At 36.8% G+C, this 17825-nt stretch overlaps 2 protein-coding genes across 2 annotated transcripts in view; one reads left to right on the forward strand and one right to left on the reverse strand.

The window, feature by feature from the left end:
* The window catches only part of DDX10 (DEAD-box helicase 10), a 278514-nt gene that overhangs the window by 147423 nt on the left and 113266 nt on the right, over positions 1 to 17825 (forward strand). The window lies entirely within an intron of this gene.
* On the reverse strand, positions 10444 to 10761 carry LOC111540111 (cytochrome c-like). The gene has a single exon (XM_023208196.1). It carries the CDS (start codon positions 10759 to 10761, stop codon positions 10444 to 10446), a length of 318 nt encoding a protein of 105 aa, XP_023063964.1.

The raw sequence follows: 17825 nt of genomic DNA on the forward strand, positions 1-17825 counted from the left end.
GTGTGAGTATGCATTGACCATCATTTTGTACTCAGCAGTGTACCCAGTACAGTGTGTGTGTATATTGGGGATGACAGTATTGACTTTGGCTGTATGTACATTCAGTCGTCACCTTATGGAGATAAATGGTATGTATAAAAATTAGGAAATGTGACAGTCAGACCTGTAAAGTTAAGGGCTAAATTATATGGTAGGAATTGATCCAAGGTCAGCATATTGGAATGGGCAAAAAATGGCTTCATGAAATAGGTGAAACTTGAACTGGACTTGTAAAAGGATACTGGGGTACAAGTAAGGAAGGATATTCCAGGAAAACAGCCTTCATGATACCTCCTCTCTGAACTTTCTCTCATCTTACTCTCATCTCTCAGGATTTATTTTTGAAAAGGAAACAAAAAGTTATTCACCATCCTCTGCCGTGATCTGGTATATCACACTTAATTAAATTTAAATAATATTTTTAATGTAACCATTTATATAGTATCTTTTTCTCAAAACAAACAAATAAACAAACCCAGAAAACTTGTTGAACATAATGTTATATAACCTTAGAGAGATTTGTTTAAAAGTGATCACCTAACATGCTTGCCTTTTCAGAGAGTAGGAAAGAATCTTCCAAACTCTGACTGTGGCTCTATGTCCAATTAATATTTTGTCATTAACTGCCTACCAGTTTCCCAGTGCTTTATACTCTAGAAATGACAAGTGATTCTACTGAATTTTGGTTAGTTGGGACAAATAGATCAAAGGACGATTATAAAAGGGAAACACAGGAAAGGGGAATTAATTATAAATATTGGGGGGGAAGAGAGCTGAGTAGTTAGGCATGATAGGCATCAATTATTGCTAGACACTTGTTATATTTTTCTTATATGTATTGCAATTATACATATGTAGAAGATCTTGATCTTTTTTGTTATGTTCACTTGAATTTTTTTTTTTATCCTGGTACTAGTTAGATATAAGCATGTTACTATGTTCCTGATTTTCTTCTAGGAAAAGTATCGATCACTTTGCTTTGATAGCCTGCCGCCAGCCTGCTCATTAATTTCCATATAGCTGTTGTTAGAGACTTTGCCCAGGAAACTAAATGCTGTTTGTGGAATAGACAACAAAATCAATAACTGAGACATTTTTAGAAAATCTAGTTAACTCCTTGGATTTGTTAAATCATGAATACGCTGAATACTATGCCTTTGAAATAAGCTTAATTTTTGCCACACAGCACCAGTGAATCTTGCTACAGTTGATACATGTAGTCAGTTAATTAACTGCCTTTGTTTTCAGTTGACTTTTTTCATTCTGTGTTTTTTTATGGTATTATATCTCTCAAAAATGTGCAATCGAAGGAGAGTATTAGTATTTCATAGATTTCTGATCAACCAGTTAGACGTGTCACCTCTCTGCCTGCACTGATTTATAAATATATTTAAGCTATAGTAGTAAACACTGAATTGCCATTTTGTAGTTCTTAGATATTATTACTCTTTTATCAACTTATATATGTTCTTCCATAACTGTTGACTAGATTGATTGTAGCATGTGCTAAAAGATGTAAAATGGAGATTTCTGAAATTGTAAAAAAGCAGCCATGAAAAAATGCTATCAGCTGGGTGCAGTGGCTCACGCCTGTAATCCCAGCTCTTTGGGAGGCTGTGGTGGGTGGATCACGTGAAGTCCAGAGTTCGAGACTAGCCTGGCCAATATGGTGAAACCCCATCTTTACTGAAAATACAAGAATTAGCTGGGCGTGGTGGCTCATGTCTGTAATCCCAGCTACTCGGGAGGCTGAGGCAGGAGAGTCTCTTGAACCCAGTAGGTGGAGGTTGCAGTGAACAGAGATCGTGCCACTGCACTCCAGCCCGGATGACAGAGAAAAACCCCCTCAAAAAAAAAAAAAAAAAAAAAAAAAAGTCACGAACATTTACTGTTTATGAACAGATTTGTACCAAGTGGCTCCTAAATTGGTACAAAATTCATGATGTATGTTTTTGAAAACAGAAACAAATACTATATATACTTTCTTTCTGATGTTGAAAAAAAATTAAGAGCACATATTTCTTTAAGAAAAATACCTATAGAATAAATTCCTAAAAGTGAAATGACTAAGTCAAAGGGTATGTAAATTTTGAATGTTGGTAGATACTGTTAGCTGCACTAATTCACATTTCTACTCATAATATCTGATGCCACTTTTTCTTCAAACACAATATCTTTTCAAATACTTTATCTTTTCTGGTTAAGAAGGAATTCTTATCTTAGTGAAGTTTACCTTTGCATGTCTTATTTTATGAGTGAGCTATTTATATTGACTGTTCTGGGAACTGTCCATATCTTTTACCCAATTGGGCTGATGATCTTAATTTTCTTACTCTTTATTTGCTGTCTGTATTGTGAAAATTTATCTTTTGCTTCCAATCTGAGGACATGCAAATAACTTGATTTTGTTTTGTTTTTCAGATTGTCATTTGTTTTGGGTCATATTTTTAAACTTTTTATGTTGGTGAATTTGCCAATTTTGTCTTTTGTGTGTTCTAAATTTCATGTTAAAGTTGAACAGGGCCTTCACTACTCTAATATTATAAAAGAATAAACCCTGGGAGAATTCTAGTACTTTTATGGTTTAATATTTTGCATCTAAGCTTTTGATTCATTTGGAATTCTGTTGCAAGATGTGAAGTGTGGATCCAGCTTTATTTTTTTCTATATAACTACCCAATTATTCCAATATTGCCTATTAGTCAATCTTTTCTACTGATTTAACCTGCCAACTTTATCTGAAAACCTTATGTATTTTGGGTCTGTTTTTGGTCTTTCTGTTTCATTGATCTGTATATGTTTGTTTATAATGTTTAAACGTATTAGAGTGTTACTCATACTTATTTCTCATCAGAGTTTGCTGAAATTCTGAACTTAAACTGTTTTTATATTGATTTCTTGACTTGGAGACTTCTGGTGGTGTAAATTTGGGCAATCCACCATAAGGGTTTATTCTGGATGTTTTTTCGTCTCCTTCTCCCTATTCTTTACCTTCCACCCAAAGCTTTATTGGGAAGTATAGAGTAATACGTATTCCAGAAAGGTTACATTTCTCTAGCTATTCAGATGGTGTAGACATAGACTAAGAGATGGTAGGTCTTTGTGTTGTAAATGAAACATGGCCTTGTCTAGTTTTAATTTTTTGTATAAAGATTATTTGCAGTCTAAAGGGTGAATTTTTCTTCCCCTTTATTAGTCTCTATTTGTAACCATGGCGTTTTTCATTTTTAATTAATTTTAATTAATTTTAATTTCATTTTTAATAATTTGTGAAATGTTGATTTTTACTTTAGGTCCTAAATCAAATGTGATTATTATTTTACAGCTTTACAGCATGATAAGCCCCAGGTGTAGGGAATTCACTCTCAGCTCTGATCTGTAGCAGTTTTGGATGACAAGCCGTCACACCACCATCTGTACCTTTTTTATGCATCATAGATTACCATAGGAGATTGGATGCAGTAAAAATGTAAAATGCATTGTATAAAAACTAAGAGAGCATCAGAGATTTTCTGCTTCATACACTCTTGAGCTTAAAATCTTGAATCTTAGAGTAACAAAAAAAATCTGTCAAACTTTTGGAATGACTCTATCTTCAAATGTCAGTTTAAAAAGAAAAATGATCCTTTGTAATTAAGTTAATAATCATTAGGGGGAAGATTATAATACATCAATATATTTGTTTTAGGAATAAGTGAAATCAGCTAATATTTATCTGAATATCCACAATTTACCCATGTTCAGTGCCATTGATTAAATAATCTAGTGGATTATAAATCCTAAGAAACCGACAGTTTAATGATATAGTCTCTGGGAGCATAGACGAGGGCTCATTGCCCAGCTTGTTAGAGATGAGGCAGAAAAGTGGAATCAGGAAAAGACTTATTTTATTGACATTAGAGCTAATCTAGAAGTATAAGTAGGAATGTTCTTTATTTTTAACATTTTTATCAGCAAATCTTATTATGAATAGTAATTATTGCCATTCATTTACTCTTCTTCTTCCTTTCTTCCCCTCCCTCCCTCCCTCCCTCCCTTCCTTCCTCTTTATTTCTTTCTTTCTCTTTCTTTCTTTCTTTCTTTCTTTCTTTCTTTCTTTCTTTCTTTCTTTCTTTCTTTCTTTCTTTTTCTTTCTTTCTTTCTTTCTCTCTCTCTCTCTCTTTCTTTCCTTCCTTCCTTCCTTCCTTCTTTCTTTCCTTCTTTCCTTCTTTCTTTCCTTCTTTCTTTTCTCTTTTCTTTTCTCTTTTCTTTTCTCTTTTCTCTTCTCTTCTCTTCTCTTCTCTTTTCTTTTCTTTTCTTTTCTTTTGTCTTGTCTTGCCCTGTCGCCCAGGCTGGAGTACAGTGGCACAATCTTGGCTCACTGCAACCTCTGCCTCCTAGGTTCAAGTGATTGTCGTGCCTTAGCCTCCCAGGTAGCTGAGATTACAGGCGCCCACTACCAGGCCCAGCTAATTTTTGTATTTTTTAGTAGAGACAAGTTTTCACCATGTTGGCCAGGCTGGTCTCGTACTCCTGACCTCAGGTCATCTGCCCGTCTCAGCCTCCTAAAGTGCTGGGATTACAGGCATGAGCCACCAAGTCTGGCCAATAAAATAACCTTCTAATTGGTTTTCTTTTTCACTTTCCTTGGTCCTATTAAATCTTCATAGCAGGCAACCCCCACCTTCCAAAATAAACAAGATTATATCATGTATCTCCATCAAAATGCGCACAGTAAAGTCGTCACTTAACGTCATAAATGGGTTACTGGAAACTCTGACTTTAAGAAAAATGGTATTCTTTATGCCTTAGGAAATGAACTCTGGTTTGTATCAATTAGCCTATGGCAAAATTGGTTTTGTTATACAGTAGTTGTTTCGCTTAAATTTGTAGTTTCCAAGAACTTATCAACATAAACAGTGTTAAGTGAGGACTTGCTGTATTCTTTCTTTCATATTCAGGGTGAAATCTACCTCCTGACTCTGTCCTATGAGGCTTTATATAATACAGAATCTTCCTGTGTGTCTTTTTTCTCTTATCGCCTTCCACCCTGCCCACTCTAGTCCAGTCATCCTGAATTTTTTGTTTCTTGAAAACAATAAACTAATTTCCATTTATGGGCCTTTGCATTACTGTTTTCTCCACCTAGAACTCTTTATCTAGATCATTGCATGAGTTCATCTTTCATTTCTTTTAGATCTTTGCACCTTCTTTAGAAAGGCCTTCTCTATATTTCTAAAATTGTTACCTTCTGCCCAGTTACTCCCTAGTGCCTTACCGTTGTCTCTAACATTTAAAAACTCCTTGACATATGTGCATATTTGTCTGTCTCCTCACTAGAATGCAAACTCTACTGTACCCCAGGTGTCTAGAATGGTACTTAGAGTAGAGTAGATAGCCAGTGTTCGTTAAATAAATGACTGAGCTTCCTTTATTCTTTGTAGTTCGTATTTTATTCCTCCTAATCCTACAAGGAATTTGAAGTAGCTTATAAAGTGCTTTAAAATGTATTAAAATAGAAAACAGCAGGGCATGTAAAGTACAGATAGAATAGGAATGACTGGTGGGAAACTTAATATGCAGCTCATACAAGATTTTACATAGTTGTTAAATGTGGATCAGGCATTTGCCTCTGAAGTCTTGACTGCGAAAACAAAAAGAACATCTTGTCTATAAGGAGACAACATTCTGCTACTTTGGAGAAGCACAGCTTTTCTTATTTCAACAACTGTCCTGTGAAACGCAAAATAGTGAATTTTATACAGCAGTGTTTTAATACCTGTCTTTAAAGTAAACTGAAGGAGGATGCCACGTTGTAGCTCAGGGAAAAGCAACTCTGGAAACTGATTAGATATTCACACACATTCCTATTTCCTCCTGTCAGTGTCCCCTACCCTCACCAATGGACATGTATGCTTCCGAGTAAGGTAGAGTTTATTTCAACACCATTATCAAGGTGAAGGTCTTTTTCTAGTGACAGAACAGTGAGAGGCAGTTAATTAATTATTCCTAAAATGTGAGGCTCATTCCAAAGCAAGTTGAAAATTAACTATATAGCGTGCTTTAGTCAAATGAGGCTTCCTGGAGGTTCTCAAATAGCTGACCACAGTAACTATTGTGACCAAGCTCTTATTTGGTAATTTGTGGTCTTTATTAGGAAGTTTTGACATTTAACCTCTTAGGTTTGGAATGAGGCAAATTATGAGTGAGTTTCATAATGTAACTCCAGGAATCTTAATAGAATAGTAGACTATTAATTGCATTTTAATAGAAAATTTTAGTCAACCTGTTTACTTCATTTGATTGAAGTTGAATGTATTCAGAATTAGTTGAGGAAAATCGTTTATTAGGATCATCATTAAGTTATTTAATGTTTCATTTATTAGTGAGTCAACTGAATCCTTTAAATTATTGTATGGTGCAAATAACCAAAGTGCTTGGAGAAGAAACAGTGTAGAATATGCTGTGAACAGTACTGGTTAGGAATAGCATACTAACTTGGAAATGACCACACTGAATGCCAAAGATTGATTTTATGTTCCAGTATGCCCCTTTTTGGGGGACTTATCACTTGTAGTTTTGTATCTCAGACATTCTTTTGGTGTATTAGAGAATATATTTGGGAGATGGATGGCAATTATTTTGCGTCTTGTTAGTATCTGTTTAAGAAATTCTCAAAGTTTACCATTGTTGGTGTAATTATGCTATTTTCCCAATTTAAAGGTGATGGTGTTGGGGTTCTGTTGGTGGGGAGAGTGACTTGGCAGTATGGTGCGATGTTTTTGCAACACATGAGAGGAGATTGTTTTCATAGAGTTTTTGCTCTTCCTTGTTCCTTCCTTTCTTGTGACTTTGTTTTCACATTCTCTTTTTAATAACTATACCTGTCTTAGCTCTGTACAGCTATCTTTTTCCATGTCTGTTTTGTTCTATACACGCTATCTTTTGGCCCATAGTTATCACTGAAGCTTGTCACAGAACTTGTGTTACTTTTCCTGTTTTTTTCCCCTAGCTTTATTTTACCTCTACTTGTAATTACTATTGTCTTATTCCTAGAGTAACAGAAGAAAATGCAATTTGTCTTTGCTTTCAGTACCAGCATAGCCCTCTTGAGGGTAATATTAGAACTTGAAGAAAACATTTAGATTGGCATTTTGACCAATATAAATTGCCTGTTTCATTTGGAAATGACACATATTTTCAAAAAAGTAAAAACAGTAGTTTTCCGTTGATACAATTATTTTAAAAAATATACAAGAAGAATAGGAATAGGTGTCCCAGTACAACATGTTTTATTTAGTGAATTTTCTGTCAAAGGGTTTGTTCAAGTAGAAACTGTACGCCTATTTCTGAGGGAGATTATAGGGTTCAACATTTAGGGAGTAGACTTGATCTTCCTACAGGCAGTGTTCTTAAAGTTTATTTCAATCAGTGGAATTGTGGAGGCCTGAGAAGAGTACAGCTTCAAAGCTCAAGAAGATAAATTTTGAAGTTTGCTAAACCTGAGTTTAGAGCATGCTTCTGTCCTTTTTAGCTGAATAATTATTTCATCATCTGTAAAATGCAGGCAGTTCCTCAAAAGGGTGGTTGTGCTGAGTAAATGAAATATAAAACTTCTAGCATGGTGTTTGGCACATGGCATCTGTTATTAACTACTATTCACTAAACTCTGAAAGGTTTAGATTTGTCAGGTAGGTCCCATCTGGATTGGCACTTGTCATCAGAGATCCGGAGAAATTTCACAATGGCATATGGCATGGATTAAGGAATACACTTTGTTGGGAAAAGGGAATGTTTACAAAGCCAGGATCAAGTAGGGGAAGGAGGTGGTTTCCCTGTTTCCCTCTTATTCCACATAGGAGGTTCCCGGAGTTTTGCCAATCTGCTAGACACAGCATAGATTTTCATTCCACTTGAGATATCCCTTCCCTTATTGTTCTCCCTTCTTTTAGAGTAAGTGGCCTATCAAACGTATCAGTGTATAATCCTACAAACCAGACGCTATAGTTGTGGACGCCTGCAGTCATCTGAGAAATTAAGCTGTCAGGCATGTGGAGACTTTGAGGTTCATGGGAAGTTGGGTCTGCCTTGCTGAGGGAGGAAGCCATGGTCCTATCAGAAGTCGAGCGTGGTTGCAGCCTCTCTTGCTGGGAAGAGGATGATGGAGTGATTCCAGCTCATGGTCTAGGCTGCCCACAGTGACTCCCGGTGTTTTCAAACTGGTCTGCTTCTCACATCAGACTTTATTGCCTAGAGCCTGTGGATCAGTTTTCTCAACAAATACATGTCAAGTTAAATGTGAAATATGCTTATTTCTGTGCTATTTAAGCAAACTGATATCAGAATAGGTAACAGTAGAATGCATTTCAGAGTCTTTGAGTGTTATTCTCAAAGAAAATTGATCTTGATTAGCCCAAGCTCAACTTAGTTCCAGAAATAATTATTGATTTGTTTAAGCGTGGTGTATGTGCTTGCTCAAGGAATTACAAGATGAGTATGACAAAGCTCATTCCCTCAGGGAGTTGGGTGTTTCAGAGGGATGAAGTAAAAGAAGCTTTTAAAAACACAAGTAGAGTGTAAGAAATATCATGAGAAACATCAACAAAGGGCTGAGGATAGAAGGTGATAAGAAGTCTCAAATATCTCAAGATATTCAGCGGTGAATCCTCACATAAATTTGCTGTTAGGGGAAGAATTTCAAGCATATTGATAGTCTTAAATTTTCTTTTCTTTTCTTTCTTTTTCTTTTTTTTTCCAAGACAGAATTTTGCTCTGTCGCCCAGGCTGCAGTGCAGTGGTGCCATCTCGGCTCACTGCAAGCTCCGCCTCCCAGGTTCAGGCCATTCTCCTGCCTCAGCCGCCCGCGTAGCTGGGATTACAGTTACCCACCACCATAGTTGGCTATTTTTTTGTATTTTTAGTAGAGACGGGGTTTTGCCGTATTAGCCAGGATGGTCTCGATCTCTTGAACTCGTGATCCGCTCGCCTCGGCCTCCCAGAGTGCTGGGATTACAGGCGTGAGCCACCGTGCCTGGCCGATAGGTCTTAAATTTTCTAGTCTGTCTGGGATGGTAGGAAGGAGAATGATTTTTAAAACATTGATTATGCAGCATGGAGTTTGGGGACTAGTAAAAGTTTTATTAAAATTATTATTTGCGGATTGATATACAGTTGTTTTTATTGGAGGTTGTATTTCTGAAAATACTGCATTTTAGTGTGACGATTTACTAACGAACAAGCAGGGACTCATTCTAAGGTAGGAGATAGGAAAAAAACTAATAAGCAAAAATCTGCTAACAACTGTAAATGGCTGTCAAACTTTTTTTAATGATTAATGGCTAATGGGGACAGATGGAAATTGTAAAGTAGTGCAGAGCATTGAGGGATAGAGTATTTTTTTTTCTTTCCGTCATATGTTCTACTTTTGAGATCTACTTTTGAGAGAGAAGAAATTAGAGGTCAGGTTTAGTCATTTCTTTTTTTTTTTTTTTTTGAGACGGAGTCTCGCTCTGTCGCCCGGGCTGGAGTGCAGTGGCCAGATCTCAGCTCACTGCAAGCTCCGCCTCTCGGGTTTACGCCATTCTCCTGCCTCAGCCTCCCGAGTAGCTGGGACTACAGGCGCCCGCCACCTCGCCCGGCTAGATTTTTGTATTTTTTAGTAGAGGCGGGGTTTCACCGTGTTAGCCAGGATGGTCTTGATCTCCTGACCTCATGATCCGCCCGTCTCGGCCTCCCAAAGTGCTGGGATTACAGGCTTGAGCCACCGCGCCCGGCCAGGTTTAGTCATTTCTATGGTCCTTTTATGAACAAAAGAAAACGCTTTTTAAAAAATGTGAGAAGTGTTAAATTATCTTTATTTGATATTACACATAAACCACACTAAAATGCCTTTCAATAAGTAAAAGGAATCATTTTAGATACAAGGAATCTAATTAGATTGGCATAGTTAAGGCCAAAAATATAAAGTAGACATTGCTACCTTATCTTCAACTCTTGGCTTTAAGAGGCAAATGAACATGAAACACAGATGAATCTTGCTTGATTCTGAGACAGTGTGAAGGAATTTCCCCAGTATTTCAATATATTCACGTAACCATTATATAAATCTAAATATAAAACCAATCTCTATTAAGTTTTAAGATGGCATTCATCTTTGTGAAAAGTTGAACATTACTAACGAAATCAAATCATATCTTTCGAAGGGGTAGTGTTAGCATTTACTGAATTGGAATTACTATTAAAATTCAAAAAACCAACATACTCATTTAACCACAAGCCAGTCTTAGTTTTAAATCAGGACTGCCGAACAAAATATTCTGTCATTGATTATCTGAATTCTGGTATGTGAGATCTATTAAATTATGGTACACATAAAAAAGTCATGAGACATTTCTGTTTTGTAATAAATAAGGCAGTAGCCAATTATTACTCATTAGTAGCGTTTTTGAGATTAGTTATCAAGTCTGCCCTTTCTGCCTTCTTCTTAATGCCGGCAGAGATAATTTTTGTTCCCGGGAGGTTGTTCTTGGGGGTCTCCAAATAGTGCATCAGTGTATCCTTTCCCCAGGTGATGCCTTTGTTCTTATTGGTGTCTGTGTAAGAGAATCCAACAGCTTCACCTGTCTTCCACCCAAAGAGACTATGGAGATTAGGCCCAGTCTTGTGCTGGCCTCCCTTTTCCACCATGTGGCCCTGGGCACACTTCTGAACAAAAATCTTCTTGCCTTTCTCAACATCACTCATATTTAATTCTGTTAAATCACTAGCACTATGAAGGTTCCCTCTGTGAAGTGGGATGTCCCGCTGTCTTGAAAATTACACTTTAAAAAATAAATTCCTTCAAGGATTCTTTTCATTTTAAAGAGAACATTTGCTGTCAATCCACTCTTCTTATTTTATGAGGTCTCTCAGTATTGCTTAGGAAAACTGTGATTCACAGAGGAAGGTCTAGCTCTAAGGTGTTTCCGTTGGAGATACTGTTATATATTGCTTCTCGGCCATTTGGCTAAGATGAAATATAAGATATTCTTATATACAGTGTCAGGGTAGGAGCACAGACTAGGTGTTTGGAGGGTTTGGGGTTCTAGCCCTGACTTTGCTGATACTGTCTATGTGATCTTGAAATTCTGTCTTGACTTTCCAGGGATTGGGAGTGGGTAGGTGGTGTTTCTCTAGGTGATCCTGGAGGGTCCTTTTACTCTTCCAAGTTCTGTAATGATTCCAGTATTTTCTTTTTTTAATCACCACTATGTGGCTTTGCACACCACAGTTTTACAAATAGTATGTGTAAGAATATCCAATTTTGAATAATATTGGACATCATCCTGGCACTTTTTTGTTGAAACGTAGTACACATAGGCTAGCCTTTGACTTTTCACTTGGTCCTTTCTGCTTAGCTAATATTTGTATACAATACAAGGTAGAACTTGGAAACTTTACTGCACGTGGTAGTTGTGAACATAGCTTGGCTGTGGCAGTGATGCTTGTTTCACTTTCTGTTAACATACAGCCTATGTGTGTATTGGGATTTAATAACATAAGTCATTGTAGAAAAATGTCAGACGTAACAGTGATGATCTCCTTTTGGGTGGCCAAGAGGACAGCTTTAACATCTCTTAAATGTCTTAAAATACTGTGTTAAAAATGGTACCAACAAATGGCAACCAGGTACCAAACCCAGTTTGAATTTAGCATATATCTTTCTTCCATTATTGTAGTTCTTTGTGAAGGCTTTAAATCATAGAGAGATTCTCTATGATTTGGCTAACAGGGTTATAGATAGTATAGATGCACATGCATGTGTGTGTTTTTGTATACTTGTAAAAATTGGTGGTTCACTGAATAGCTAGTGTTATATGGCATTTGTTTGTTTAGACTTTAATGATAAATGAACTTACAGAAACTCTGCTTTAAGCCACACTAGCCAGACTGTCAAGTAGTATGCTTTTCTTATAGGTGTTGGAGCCAATTGTGGAATTCTCAGTCAAATGTACAGTGAAACATCTTGAATGTTATTTTGATGCTCTCCCATTTTGTTCAAACAAATTCTAATTAAATTAGCTACTGGCACATTCTTGCTGAGTCTCTGGTATCACTTGGAAGGAAGGTGGTAGAAGCTAAGAGAAGTATATCATAGTGTCATATTGTTTGAAATAGTTTCATGATTTCTGTACCAGGACTCTTTTTTGAAACAGGGTCTTGCTCAGTGTCCGAGGCTGGAGTGCAGTGGTGCAACTTGGTTCACTGCAACCTCTGCCTGCCAGGTTCAAGTGATTCTCCTGCCTCAGCCTCCCCAGTAGCTGGGATTGCAGGTGCTCACCACCACACATGGCTAATTTTTGTGTTTTTAGTAGAGATGAGGTTTCACTATGTTGGCCAGGCTGGTCTCGAACTCCTGACCTCAAGTGATCCACCCGCCTTGGCCTTGCAAAGTGCTGGGATTACAGGCATGAGCCACCGCACCTGTCCTGTCCTGGGGCTTTTAACTTAGTTCATTATTGCCTTGTTGCCTCCCCTATGTGGTCAGTTTCCTTTAACCCTGTTAGCCAAATGACCATGTGACACAAGTTACCTTTCCTTTTAATGTTACTGCTTTTTATTTTTTATTTTTATGTTTATTTTTATTTATTTATTTATTTTTTGAGACAGAGTCTCGCTCTGTGGCCCAGGCTGGAGTGCAGTGGCCAGATCTTGGCTCACTGCAAGCTCTGCCTCCCAGGTTCACGGGGTTCTCCTGCCTCAGCCTCCCCAGCAGCTGGGACTACAGGTGCCTGCCACCTCGCCCGGCTAGTTTTTTAATATTTTTTAGTAGAGACAGGATTTCACCATGTTAGCCAGGATGGTCTCGATCTCCTGACCTCGTGATCCACCCGTCTTGGCCTCCCAAAGTGCTGGGATTACAGGCTTGAGCCACCGTGCCCGGCCCTTTTATTTTTATTTTTTGCTATGTAGCTTATAAAATTTCTGAGTTCTAGAAGAATTCCAAAAGCTGTGAGAGATGAGAAATTTATATAGCCAATTTGGACACAAGTTAAAAATGAAATCAATACTGTCGTTCTAGAAATCTAAAAAGAGAGGGGAAAAATGTGTCAGGCACCGTTTCTCTAAATTGCTTCCAGCTGCTTGCTTCCTAATATGGAAATATTTATTAAAAGTGGCATGTTAAAAATTGAATTCCTACAGCAAAATATGAGTGGTTTCATAATTTTGTTAAACAGCAGGAAATAGCTGAGATTTTTGTCACTATAGTGGCTTTGTTTTTTTTCGAGGGTCATGGTGTAGAGCAAATATACATATTTCCCAGCCAGCAAAACAACGGTAAATGGCCTGAACAATTTAAACAAACCAAAGAAAATGTCCTAAGGTAGTAAATAGGAAATTATGGGATTTTCCCTTAAATATTGTAACACTATAAATGTTCAAAGAGGTAGAAGGAATCATTTAAGCCAATAAATAAATGAGCATGATCATAAACCTTGGCTGGGAATGAGACTTAGTTGGGAATGAGGCTTAAGTAAGGAAAATGGCATGAAAGGAAAGTCAGATAGGGCTTGGGTCAAGAACAGAAATTCACATGTTATTTATACTAATTGCAGGCACAGTGAATAATTTAAATAATTATTAGGCCAAAATGCTATAAAGAGGTGTTTTAAAATTAAGAAACTTATGTTAATTCTAACAAGAAATTGAGGAAGGGAAGACAGATATGTTGTAGGCATTGGAATGAGGGTTTGGGGGAATGTATATCTGGAAAATGAGAGAAACAGTGGAGGGGAATAGAAACTGTATAGGGGATATATTTGAAAGTTTTTTTCCTTAAGATATTAGTTAAGGAGACAGGTACACATGCTCGGGAAGAGTTTGTTAGGTTAAAAAGCAATTTCTGGAAAAGTATTCCAAGTTAAACCTGAAGGAGGCACCAGAAATCCTGAAGGAGGAATGTAGCAATCAAAATACATTGTATAGAATGTTCATATTGGCAGTATCAATAGAGATTTTGCTTTATGGTCCTCCTTAACCAGAAGGAAGTTTGAACAAAACTGAGATCACTGCATATCTATGTAGTATTGGTCTGGGGTGGGGAGGAAACAAGCAAGATATAATCATCTGTTCTCATTCATGTTCACCTGTTAAGGTCACTTAAAAATGAATCATGGATATTTCGTAGTAAATAGTTGTCATTGTTGCTCAATATATCTTTGTATTCATTAACCATTTTCATCACATTGTAGATTAGAATTGCAATTTATAAACCGCAAGGAAAATAGTAGTGCATGACCTTATTAATCATGCAGAAAAAAGATTAACATTTACTGGTAGTTTGTCTTAATATAATCAGGACCAATCAAGCCTTGACAAATGAGTAACTTTGATAGGAAATATAGGCAGTTATCTGTAGGACTTTGTTTGGAGTAAATATGAATTATCTATAGGATATACACATTTGGAAGCATTTCTAAATGATTTTCTAGATATAATTCATGATGTGTCAAGATAAAGAGTCAAGTATTTCATAAAAATTAATTTCATAATAGCTGTGATTCTGATCAGAAGAGAATTAGGGTTGGGGTCTTATAGTTTGAAATAGTATATTTAGTATTTAAAAAGGTTTTTGGATGTGAGAACAATTATTTTTAAAACTAATCAAGCTATGTATAAAGTCTGAAAATCTTTTTTTAATTGGTACATTTATTAAAAACATAGATGAATGGTCCTGTGCTTAAATGTCATTGTGGTTGTGTGCTGACTTTCATACAGTGTAACTAAGGGACTGTTCACAAATACACTGTAGATAGAAGTATAAGGGTAAACAGACATAGCTGTCATAGAGACATAGTTCCCTTTTAATTAATACTTGCCAGAAAATGGCGCTTGACATTGTTTACTATTATACTAACATTCACAAAAGGCTGAATATCACAGGCCTAAGGGCATACCATGACCGTGAGACATCTTTTCGTACTTCCCAAATAGTTCTATGTTTTAGCTATGGACCTCAGTTACGAGAGCCAAACTTGTTCTTAATAAGTAGAATTTTTATGTCCATTCAGTCGAAGAGTCTCTTACACCTTTCTGGGCCTCTTTATTTGCAGATAGGAGTAGAAACTGTATCCAAGTTCTTCATATCTGGCAGTCACATGTGGTGCCCAATTTTCATATGCTGCCCAATTTCTTTAAGATCAAAGCAGTGACTTGCAGCAGGGCCGCACAGATGAGGAAGCTCTGTATGGAGGAGATCACATCCACACGCATTCCATTTTGTGTCCTCCGGGTCCAACCTCATTGAGAGGCCCTTGATCCGGAACACTCAAGTTCTAACTCATTGGCTTTCATCTGCCATGCTCTGCTCTCTGAAAATCTTTCATAGTGGGTCATGGATTTAAAGTTGAAAAAAGCTATGGGAGTTTCTCAAATTAGCAATTCTCAAACATTCTTAAATTGATAGAAATTTGAAAGGCAAATATTGAGTCAAATTATGATGCTACAGGATTCTAAGGCACTTTGAACAGAAATGAAACTATGCATTGTAGAATATGAACAGAGTCAAATACTTTGAAGTTATATAACCTTGAACAAATTGCTGAATTAAGCTTTAGTTTTCTAATTAAAAATTTGTAGGAACAAGATTTGACTCACAATTGTTCTGAACAGTAAATGAAGTAGTCCATATGTAGTTTATTCACTAATTCTTATTTCAATCATTATTGAATATTTCCTATATGCTGGCCTATCTGTGATACATGGGGGATACAAATAGAATAAAAATGGTCTTAACCCTCATGGGAATTACAATCTGTTAGGAAAAAGCACAGAAGTAAACAAGTGATTCCAACAGGGCTTACTATAATGGGGATGAGAGTGAACGCAGAGAGTCTGTGTAACAGGCTAATGCAGTAGCCGTTCACTCAAGAAATTCCAGTAACAGTTGGGTGGTGGAAGCAGATCTGATTTTCATTTTTCTCTTAATTTCCACATTCCCAAACTTATGCATATGGTCAAGGTTTACTATAGTTGTGCCTTCTATTAAATCTTAAAACATAAGATTGGTAAATATGGATTTTGTTAGAAGAAAAATCCTATGAGATTTCTTAAACCATTATAAATTATTTCCACAATTCATAATTTATAAGTATTCTTGTTTCATATAATTTTAGTTGATTTCTATTGTGGGCCTTTAATCCTCCTTGTGTCTAGCAAAGGAGCGACAGTTTGATTTACTCTTTACTGATTTGGATGCCCTTTATTTCTTTCTCTCGTCTCATTGCTCTGGCTAAGACTTCCAGTACTATGTTGAATAGAAGTGGTGAAAGTGGACATCCTTATCTTGTTCCAATCCTCAGGGGGAATGCTTTCAACTTCCCTTGCTACCTTTTCCTTGCATTGCCCACCCTGCTCTCCATCCTCCAGCTGAAATTTCTTCTCCTTTAGTGTTGTGTAATTTTAGGACTGTTGCTATAGCAGGTATGTTTGTCTTAGCAAATTAATATTTGTGTAGGAATTCTGAAGAGACAAACTTCGTTTCTGTAATAACATTTTAAGTTGCTCTATTTTCATTGGCTCTTAAATTTTAAAATTTCATTTTTATTTGTGGTAGAAGACACATAACATAAAATTTACTATTTTAACCATTTTAAAATGTGCAGTTCAGTTGTGTTAGGTATATTCACATTGATGTACAACCAATCTCCAGAACTTTTCATTTTTCAGATCCGAAACTCTGTACCTGTTAGGTGGGTCTTAATTTTAAGACTGCAGTTCTTGCAAAAATTTCACAAACATAATACATTTGCTACTTACTGGTGGTGGTATTATTATTATTTGTTTTTAATTTTTTTTTTATTTCAGTAGGTTTTTGGTGAATAGGTGGTGTTTGTTTACATGAATAGGTTCTTTAGTGCTGCTCTCTGAGAATTTGGTATACCCATCACTGAGCAGTGTACACTGGAACCGATGTGTAGTCTTGTCCCTTGCCACCCCCAGCCCTTTCCCCCAAGTCTCCAAAGTCCAATGTATCATTCTTAGGCCTTTGTGTCCTTATAATTTAGCTCCCATATATAAGTGAGAACATTTGATTGGTTTTCCATTACAGAGTTACTTTATTTAGAATAACAGTCTCCAATTCCATCCAGGTTGCTGTGAATGCCATTATTTCATTCCTTTTTATGGCTAAATAGTATTGCATTGCTTTATCCATATTTCCTTTTTTTTTGTTGTGGTTTTTTGAGACAGAAAAAATGTTTTTCATTTTTCAGATCTGAAACTGTGTACCTGTTAGATGGGTCTTAATTTTAAGACTACAGTTTAATTTTAAGACTATAGCTCCATCGCCCAGGCTGGAGTGCAGTGGTCTAATCCTGTCTCACTGCAACCTCCGCCTCTGGGTTTAAGCAATTCTCTTGTCTCAGCCTCCTGAGTAGCTGGGACTACAGGTGCCTGTCACCATGCCTGGCTAATTTTTGTATTTTTAGTAGAGACGAGGTTTCACATTGTTGGTCAGGCTGGTCTTGAACTCCCGACATCAGGTGATCCACCTGCCTTGGCCTCCCAAAGTACTGGGATTACAGGCGTGAGTCACTGTGCCTGGCCTATCCACATTTCTTTATCCACTCATTGATTGGTGGGCATTTGGGTTGATTGCATGTTTTTGCAATTGCAAATTGTGCTGCTATAAGCATGTGTATGCAAGTATCTTTTTCGTGCAATGACTTCTTTTCCTCAGGGTAGATAACTAGTAGTGAGATTGCTGGATCAAATCGTCTGGATAAAAAGTACATCAAATGGATCTACTTTTAGTTCTTTAAGGAATC

The sequence above is a fragment of the Piliocolobus tephrosceles genome, chromosome 13 (assembly GCF_002776525.5).
Source record: "Piliocolobus tephrosceles isolate RC106 chromosome 13, ASM277652v3, whole genome shotgun sequence".
In the NCBI taxonomy this organism is placed as follows: Eukaryota; Metazoa; Chordata; class Mammalia; order Primates; family Cercopithecidae; genus Piliocolobus; species Piliocolobus tephrosceles.